Consider the following 9999-nt stretch of genomic DNA (forward strand, 5'->3'; position numbering starts at 1 on the left):
GATGGGTTGTGAATGTGTATAAAAGATTTGGTTTTAAAACCGATTTGGTTATGAAGTGTCCAAACTGGTATACAAACCGGTTAAAGGTTGGTATGGGTTGAACCGGTTTAGAACCCATTATTGTTTAAATCTCTCTAATTCATACCTAAGTATCTAAAACTCAAATACCTTTTAATTATTTATTTATGACCCGATAGAAAACCTGATTGTCACGACCAATATCTAAATTGTCATGGCCCATCTAGGCATCTACTAGTAGACTACTATCCTCCACATCGTACGGACCATCTCACATTGCCCATAATTGCTATCACCATAGTCGGCCGGTCCAATACAGACCCATCATAAACAAAACATGCAAATTGGGCTTCTTCGCATTGGTCCAACAACACCATTCGTAACATTTAGTCGGCTAAGTAACATTTAAACTTTAAGGGGCTTGTCATTTAAACAAAATAGATTCAATTAGCTATTTAGAAATGATGAAGAAGTAAGTTATGGATTAAAAAGCAAGTTTCTATTGTGAGAGAGAATAAATGTATCATTCTTCATGCGCGGTGTACAAGCATATTAACCTGGATGTTAGTTTCAACGTGTCCCACAACCGCTTTCCTTCCTTACGTCATCTAATATCCAGCCACCATCGTCCTTCATATCCGCCTCCAGGCTTTGGCTTTCTTCTTCGTTTACACTATTAACAGTTTTACAGAAACGGCCATGGCGGTGGAGGTCTTCTTCGTCATCATCCTCAACACGAAAATCAAACACCGTCATCATATAGTCCGCAGAACCCTTACAAATCAAATCTCATTCGCCGACTTCATCCTCTGACCCTAACCGTAACCCTAATTTATTTATTTATGATCAATCATCGTGTTGTTGTCGTAGTACGTCTTGATTGATTTACTCTAAGCTACAAGTAAAACGCACTATATATATATACACACATATATAACGTACTATTAATTAATTAATTAATTAATGGTTGGGTGATAATTATATACGTACAATAAGATTCATATATATGTAGACGGCGGAGATGAGTGGGAGTTTACATATCGAGGTGACAATTAAGCAGTGAGGAAATGCCATGGTGGGTTGCTTGAGTATGCATACTCCAACTCATCTTATAGTAGCATCTTATCATTTAGTTTTAACTAATTTACTACATAATTAACAAATGGTACAAGTTACATAGCATGTTAAGGATGGACAAAATAGTCTATTACATAATATGATGCACGCTTAAACTTTATTTCCTTAAACATAGTTACAATCTTAACCCCTCAACTTTAATTAGCTTTTGTAAATCTTAGTATTAGTTACAACCTTAGCCCTTTAACTTTTAACTATATGTTCTTTTTAATTTCACGTTTAACCCAACTTCCACCCACGACTTTTAAACGGTTATAATTTTTTCATACGCTATTATTTTTTTTAAAAATCTGGCACCATAAAAACGAGTATTTTATTCTCTTTAATTTGAGTATGATATTGTTTTAGTTTTTTTTTTGTTTAAAAAAAATAACATTTAAGTAGCGGTGTTTGCGATCTGGTTTCGATGGTTTTTAAATTAAACCATTAGTAACGGTTTTTGGTTATCGAAAACCAAAACAGAATTGTTAAAAATTGAAACCAAACCATTATCAACATCAACGGTATGTGTTCCCGCTGCATCGCGCGGGCACCCGTCTAGTATATATATATATAGCTTTCAATAACATCCATATTGTGTTACAACTTAAATTAAGTAATGTTGATGTTGAGCTTCACTTGACATCATCCATCAAAGTTATATGAAACTAATTAAAACAAGGGGATGTAGCTCAGATGGTAGAGCGCTCGCTTAGCATGCGAGAGGTACAGGGATCGATACCCCGCATCTCCATTTCATTTTTTCATATTATGTATTAGGATATTCGGTTTTTCAAAAACCCTAATCCCCATCACTAATATACATCCTAAAGGGGAACCCGACCAAGCTGATTGTCATGTCGTCTGGATCGTACTCATCAGCCGTGGCCACTCTCTCTGCTGTGACAGGTATGTTTTAATTGTAGGTTTATCATAACATCCATGTTTTCTATTATATACATGAAGAACTGATCAACAACTTTAACATGATCAGACCACCCAAAAGATTGAAAATAATATATAAAACATGATCACCTGAAATCTAAGAAGCTCTTGACAGATGTATGAGCCTTGGGTTCTTTTCTTCAAGAACTAATCCCATGCTAGGCCACTTGAACACCTTCAATGTACTGCAGACTCTATTTGTGTTAATTGCTTACCAGAAGTTACTTAAAAGAGTTTGTTTTAGTTAAACGAAGAACATACTTGGATGAATCCTGCTGATGGAACAAATGATGCACCTTAGAAAGGAAAGGAACTCCGTGCTTGATCAAAAAAAGAACATCATAAACTAACAATAACATAAATGGAACAACTAACTTCTACTAGTCAAGTCAACCGGAAATCTTCTAATCTAATCTAATCTAACTACGTCATAAATCATCAATTTAATTTAATTGGAAGCAGTGGTGGTATTTTACCTTTACCTGACTTGCTTTTTAAATTAAAACCATTTCCTGCTTCTTCACAATGCATGATTATGTTGTGTTGTTCTTTTATGTTGATATATTTATATACAAGACATGATTCTACTACTAACATTCCCTTAAAATTCATCAAATCACAATCACATTACAATGTCAATAGCATACTTTTCATCTCCTACAACTAGTACATGAGACCCTTGTTCCATAACCATCAAAGCATCTTCATTAGCCTTACTCAAATGCTCACAAGGCTTCACAACAAACTCAACTTCACCTCTCTCCATTCCTCCTAAACTCACTCTCTCATACCCCACCAACTGCTTCATCATGTCTCCATTCCAACGCTTCGCAAATAACAACACCGTCTGGTTACTCGCCGGTCCATGCACGTTCTCCACACCAACCACCACTTTGAACTTCATTTTCTCACACGCCTCCTCCCCAACCCCTGACACCAAAACTTCACCGCCTTGGTTACTCCTAATATAAATCTTGTTTTGGGTACCCGAAACAAACTTGTACGAATGGGTTGAGTAGCTAAGACCGTACCCAAATTCATAAACCGCTTTCCCGTTGTAGAATCGGTACGTACGGCCCGGGTAGCCCGTTGACGGGTCGGGCCTCATTCGCATATCCGTCATTGCTACATTTGAAAACTCCTTTGGATACCATGTCATCGGTAATCTTCCACCTGCAGAGCAAAAAAAACAACGTAAACGGGCCGAACAAGTAAAAAAGTCAAAGTCAAAGCTGAAGCTGACCTGGATTATGGTCACCAAAGATGATTTCAGCAAGTGCAGTCCCACCAGCTTCACCAGGGTAACCAGCCCACAAAATACTCCCAACTTTTGCCTCACTTTTAGCAAACGAAACATCCACCGGGCCACCGCAAACTAACACCAACAAAACCGGTTTCTTAGCAGCTTGAGCCACAGCCAAAACAAGCTCCTCTTGCTTCCCGGGCAGACCCAACTCGAGCCGATCATGTTTCTCTCTTTCTTGACTTTGATCCAAACCCATCACCAAAACCACAAAATCAACCACTTCTGCTATCCCAACAGCTTCATCGATATTAATAGATGTGCAATTCACAGAATCAACACACCCTTGGTGGTACTGTATGTTTTCCACATAGTTTCCGAGTGCTTGAACAACTGTGATGTTTTTGCATGCTACACCCTCATAGTTACCGAGCAATGTTGCAGTGGTGTTACCGTTGGGGCCAATAACAGCAATGGAGGTGGTTTCGGTTTTTGAAAGCGGGAGAATATTAGGCAAGTTTTTCAGCAAAACGATCCCGTTTCGGGCAGCTTCAAGGGCTAGAGTTTGGTGTTCTATGGAACACACTTCTTCGGGCCCAATGTTGCCATAGATGCCGGTTTTCGGGTTCCCGTTGAACAAGCCTAATCTCATTCTGATTGTAAATAAATTCTCTAGAGCTCTATCTATTTCTGCTTCTGTTAACTTGTTCATTTGGACGGCTGATTTGGTGTATTTCTTCAGATATGAACCACAGTTCACATCCATCCCTGCAAGAAAACTCATTTAAGTTGCCAATTATGTCATTAGACTGTGACTTGTTTTTATGCATTGAAGATTGTACACTGAGATGTCGTTGAGCTTTTACGATCCGATCTCAAGCTCAACATTTCAGCCCATTTAAATTAAACGAGTCGAGCCGAGCTGGCTCGTTCAACTTCAAGTATGAGTGCAACCTGGCTCGTTTACTTATAATTGAAAAGTTTAATAATTCTCATTTCTAATTAAAGGATTCAATTACAAATTTACAATAGAGAGGCAGTTAAGCGGGCAACAAGTTGCGCCGCCACCCCCTTAATGGATTGAAAACAATGTTCATGGGTTGTTTTTTAAGTTAAGTATTATAACAGTGGCCCGTTGACTACAAATTAACCCGGTTCACTAATTTAAGGTGACCCAAAACATACAATTTATTTTTGGTTAAATAAACTTGTAGAATGGGTCAATCTATAAGAGTACCTGCTTTAAGAACACTGGCAACCGCATCTTCGGGTAATTTTGAGTATCCTTGAACATCATGCATAATGGCAACTGCATCACAATCCGATGCAATGTACCTGTGAATGACAAGAATAAGCTGGTAAACAGCATTTGTGAGTACGTACGAAAATGGAAATGATGCATGGTACCCTTTAAAGCTCCAAGCTTGACGAGCTGTTTTGGTCAAAAGGTTATAATCAGCACAGTTGGGTAGACCATTGACTCGATTATAAGCACACATGATGCCGCTGGCTTGGCCTTGTTGCACACATTTCTGAAATGGCGGTAAGTAAGTATCGGCTAAATCTTGGTGGGTTACATTGGCATCAAAGTCGTAACGAGTAACGTTTTTCCAGTTATCTAAATCGTTAGCAACAAAATGTTTGCAGCAGGCAGATGCTTGAAGTTGATCGGAGGTCGGGTCCATGTTTCCACCTTGAAAAGCGTCGCCTTGAATCCCTCTGACGTATGAGACGGAGTAGTCCCCGACGAGGGATGGGTCTTCACCGGGTGTCTCCTGGGCTCTTCCCCATCTAGGGTCTCTTAAGACATTGATGTTAGGTGCCCAGAAGGTTAGTCCTCTAGCCTGACCTTCATTGAACATTGCTCTAGCTTCTCTTCCAATGGCCTAAATAATAGTACTTCTTGTATATTATTAACTAAGTCAATTCAATTCAATTCATAAAAGGAAGCACCCCTTAAGTTAATAGTTAATACCTTGGCAATCCGGTACCAAAGACGTTTGTCGAAAGAGGCCGCGGTTAGAATAACCTGAGGAAACATGGTGGAGGCGGTTATGGTTCCGTTAAATGTGACACCCTTGCCGTGCCTAGAGACGCCATGCAGGGCCTCCGACCACCACTCGTATTCGGGGATTCCAAGGCGAGGGATCCCCGGGGCCCCGTTCACCAGCTGCAGCACCTTCTCGTCTAAAGTAAGCCTTGAAACCACGTCGTGAGCACGATCGGAAATCGGCAAACTCAAGTTGCAGAATGGGTATGCCGATGCCGATGTCTGCGGGTCGCATGAAAACGGAGGAGGAGGAGCAGATACTACCATGATGTTGATGATGATTAACAACAGATCAACACCGATTCTGCTCATGTTTTGTTTTGTTTTGTTTTGTTTTGGAGTTTAAGTTAATTAAAGGTTGTGTTTGTTTGTTAGAACTACTTATAGTATGTGAGCCAAGGGAGCGTTACAAGACAAATGAAATGAGAATGGAGTGATATATCACTATCATCATCATATCCTATCACCTTGATATTGTACATGTTTTTTGTTTTTTTTGGGTGGGTATATCCACCATGTGTCATGTGATCTTTTTATTATTAATAACTAGTAAATCACCCGGTATTCAACTATTGGTTATGTTCGTTAAGATACTCAAACTAAACTTAATAAATAAATTCATCATATTAACATGTTTATAATAAAAGACCATGAACAATAGCGGCACTCGTATAGTGTATTATAAGATAAATTAACATATGCATTCGCCAATAAACTCGGGTGTTGGTAAAACCCGAATCTTACAACAGTGAGTGAACGCGAATTCGGTCAATATCGTTTACGTTCGTACAGTATAAACAATGTTGGTAAACCCGAGCATTAAGATTTAAAAACAAATACGTCAATTTAACATATAAAAAGAGTAACATATGAAAAAATAAAAAATTTAAAACGGCATTTAATTGGTCGGTAAAATCCGGACGGTGGTAAAACCCAAGCGTTATTCCCGACCGTTGAGGCGATAACTTGACGTGAATTCGGTTAGTTTTGGTCACATTCGTTACTGTATCGGAAATAAAACAAAAATAAAATACAAAATATAAAATTAGAGGTGGACCAATGAGGTGGCGTGGTTCTGTATAAATTGGTGATATGAATCCGCCACGTTCGTTATGGTACCGAAACTAAAACATTTTTTTTTGGTGTTCGGTTAATTTTGGTTACGTTCACTATAATAGTGAAACTAAACTAAAGATAAAAAACCAAAAAACAAAACAAACAAACTCGCGTACTAATATGGTGCCGCCAAGTGGTCCAATAGAGACCCTTGCGGCACCAAAGTTTCAATTTATACTATCGTAATAATTAATATTAATATTATTATGTTATATGATTTCTTTTTCATATCATGTACACGTGTTAAGCTTAATCAAGCGAGCGCTTTTTAGTTGTTGGCTCGTTTATAAATTGAACTGAGCTAAAATCAAGCAATTATTTTTCAAGCGATATCGAGCAACTTTTTAACCACTAATTTTTTTCTTTTTTTTCCATTAAAACTTTTATTGTGAAAAAACATATTTTAAGTCGAATATAATGTGCATGAGACTAAGTAATTTTTAGAAAACAATTAATAATTTAAAAAATTGTTATTTATATAATTATATATTTACAAATATATAACTTGTTTTTATAGTTATTTTAGATATTAAATATTAAATAGGATTACTTTTACACTTAAAAAGATATTCAATAATTAATAAGTAGTTATATTTAATATTTAATATTTCAATATTCAAAGGTAATTATATTGAATATTATAAACATGCATATATAATTTTATAAAAAATAAATTGAAATAATTGTCGTTCAGACCTTTGCTCGTTGTTGGGCTCATTAAAAAATCGAACCAAACGAAACGGCTAACTTACAATCAAGCAAAAACAAGTGAGCATTTCCAAAACAAGTGACGAGCTGTTGAACAACTCTAATAATGTGGCAAACTATACATTTCTATTCCTAATAATAATAATTTGATAATTAAATACTTTTATAATTACTTCACAATCAATAATATATGTTGCAAATCATATAAGTACATTGTGCGTTTCACTTTCTATTTTAGTCTCTTTAATTATCTTTTATGCACTCTATATGTATAAAAGTGCATTTTACTTTTATCACAGTTCTAGTTATCAGTTATGACTAATAAATTATTTAAATAACTTAATGACTGAGAGCATCATAGATGGGTGCTTGTCGTGCTTGTCTCCATCTGTGAGGGACATGGTGTCGACGTGGACGAAGATGCATAAACACTTTTTTGGTCATGGTTAACACATACGGAATTTATGAGAGAGGGGCGTGTTATAAGGTGTTCAATATCCGATTTCAATCTAATTAAACCAAATCAAAACGAAACTAAAGGGAATGGATAATTTCACAACTGATCAAACCATTCTAATTGATATTGAATCTATATATTGTATTGACTGAGCAATTGATTACAAAGAAGGAAATACAATTCAGAAGGAGATGAGAAATTATAGAGTCATATAGTAGGGGATGAGAGAAGAAGACCACACACTAACATCATATTCGTCATCACATTTTCCCTCCACTCTCCGGCTTATATCTTGGTTCCGTCTACTTGTTGGGCCATTTAAACGGGCTGCTTGATTGGGTAAGTTGGGCTTATCTTGGCTCACAATATTACTCCCCCATTTCAAATTCACCTTGTCCTCAAGATGAAAGAAACTTCTTAACGGGTTGAGTTGAAACAAACTATGCAAACCCACAAAAACTTTAGCCATTTCAAATTTGGTGTCTCCACATATGCTACTCATCTCATAGACACCAAAACTAAGGCAATAGACACCGCACCATTCGCCCAATCTGTGGTTGACTTTTTGGTAAACAGTGACCGACATAATTAACCCATTCCACACAAAAAATTTGACCCATAAAAAGTCAGCTTTGGTAAATATTTCCGCAGAACCCACATAAGCCTCTTTTGGCACATTTCAAGAATGACAAAAATAACCTCAATGTTATATAAGTGCATTTGACACCCACAATACCTGAATTTCATTTTGTGTTTTTGAATGACCAATATGCCCTTTTGTTGACCATTGTTATTTTGAGTTTTGTATTTGTTCCTTTGAATAGTATATTGGCAGTAACCAACAACAAGCAATTTGGATTCATTTCTTTGAACCTTGATTAACATTATGACACGAGCAGCACCTTCGAATAATAAAATATTCGGAGTCCACCCAAATTCACTGTTGACCCGTAAAAATTCAACCATGACCCAAAGAATCAAATTTTTCCAAAGAACTAAATGATCCATATTTTTTCCATCTTTCCAGATTTCCCAAAAGGTCAAATTACCTATTGTATCCAAAGTTGTCGTATACCAACGTTTCATGTTTAAATGTTGTTCCAACTGTTGAGTGTTTGCGGTATTCGAAAGATGTGCACCGTGACCCAGTAAAACTGAAAATGGAACCATATGTTCGACTTCGAGAAGTAAAAAATATGCACACTGTGTTGGTATAAAACCATGGGTAATGGCCCAACCCAACCAAACTGGAACCTGTGAACATGCAGATCCAAACCGAACACGACTCCGTGCAACTTATTTGGCAGCCATTAAAGATCTTACCACAAGAAACACCAGGGTGGCTTCCATGGAACCTGAACTGGCAATTTAGAACCCATTGAAGCCTCGTAAAAAATCCAACCAAAAACCACAATAATATCTAAGAAGTTATCCCTATTCAAAGGAACTGGCGTTTCACTAGGATTCGGGCCGTTGATAATTTTTTGCTTGATGTTGTTAGGTAGGGTCGCATCCATAAGTCCTACAATAAGCTTGAGCACATAATTTCCTTGACTCTGAGGTACATTACAGCCATAGAACCTGCCCGCACCAGCAATTGTGCATTTTACAATAGCAATATAGGAAATGACAGGAACCGGCCATAACCATGAATAAAAGGAATTAACCACGGAATGTAAAGAATATAATTGAATTTCAATGTTATGCAAAGTTAGCAAATCAGCCCAAGAGTAGTTTTGTTGATGCCAACCAAGGGGCGTGTTAGAAATGGCAACATAGAGAGACTCATCGTTGAACGATACTCTAGGAAGTTGTCCAACAATGACATAAAAGGTAAGCATGCACTCAACCACATACAGCCTAACTGAGCAACAATCCCAACCCGGTTTCCACACAAAAATTGCTATAATTAATGGCGTATCTAATAACCATTGTTTCTCATCGTTGATCAAAGTAAGCTCAACATTCAAAATAGACGTCACAGTAGGAAAAACCGGACTGTCAGGCCATAGAATGGTAATACCAGTCCTGGTTACAAAAAACACAGTAATAGGAGGCGTGATCACATAAGCAGATTAAGCATATAGAATTGATATGCCTTCAAAGAAATACCAAAGTAAGTTAGAGTACCTGCATGGACTGTCAAACTTAACATAGCATGTGAAAATCTAATAACAGCAAGAATCAATTCTTTTCTTGCCCGATTTTGTTGAACCGAACCTTCCCGAAGTGCAATCGGATCATGAACGGCATCCAGTTTATCAATAATTGTTGGATTAAGTTCGTCAAGTGTAAGAATAGACGCAACAAGAATGGAATTGGTCAGATTAAACTGGTGACTAATAA

General features: G+C 37.2%; 1 protein-coding gene and 1 non-coding gene across 2 annotated transcripts; one reads left to right on the plus strand and one right to left on the minus strand.

Moving 5' to 3' along the window:
• Nucleotides 1-1815: 1815 nt before the first annotated feature.
• On the plus strand, nt 1816-1888 carry TRNAA-AGC (transfer RNA alanine (anticodon AGC)). The gene has a single exon. It is a non-coding gene; the product is annotated as a tRNA-Ala (tRNA).
• Nucleotides 1889-2700: 812 nt separating this feature from the next.
• LOC143629946 (putative beta-D-xylosidase 7) lies at nt 2701-5684 on the minus strand. The gene is made up of 5 exons (XM_077099091.1): nt 5298-5684; nt 4730-5208; nt 4560-4657; nt 3323-4090; nt 2701-3252 (listed from the first exon to the last, which is right to left on the minus strand). Exons 1-5 carry the CDS (start codon nt 5682-5684, stop codon nt 2702-2704), a joined length of 2283 nt encoding a protein of 760 aa, XP_076955206.1. The 3' UTR covers nt 2701.
• Between the last annotated feature and the right edge of the window lie 4315 nt (nt 5685-9999).

This window comes from Bidens hawaiensis, unplaced genomic scaffold, assembly GCF_021521415.1.
Source record: "Bidens hawaiensis isolate Kalapana, Puna unplaced genomic scaffold, B.hawaiensis_p1.1 tig00000459_1, whole genome shotgun sequence".
In the NCBI taxonomy this organism is placed as follows: domain Eukaryota; kingdom Viridiplantae; phylum Streptophyta; class Magnoliopsida; order Asterales; family Asteraceae; genus Bidens; species Bidens hawaiensis.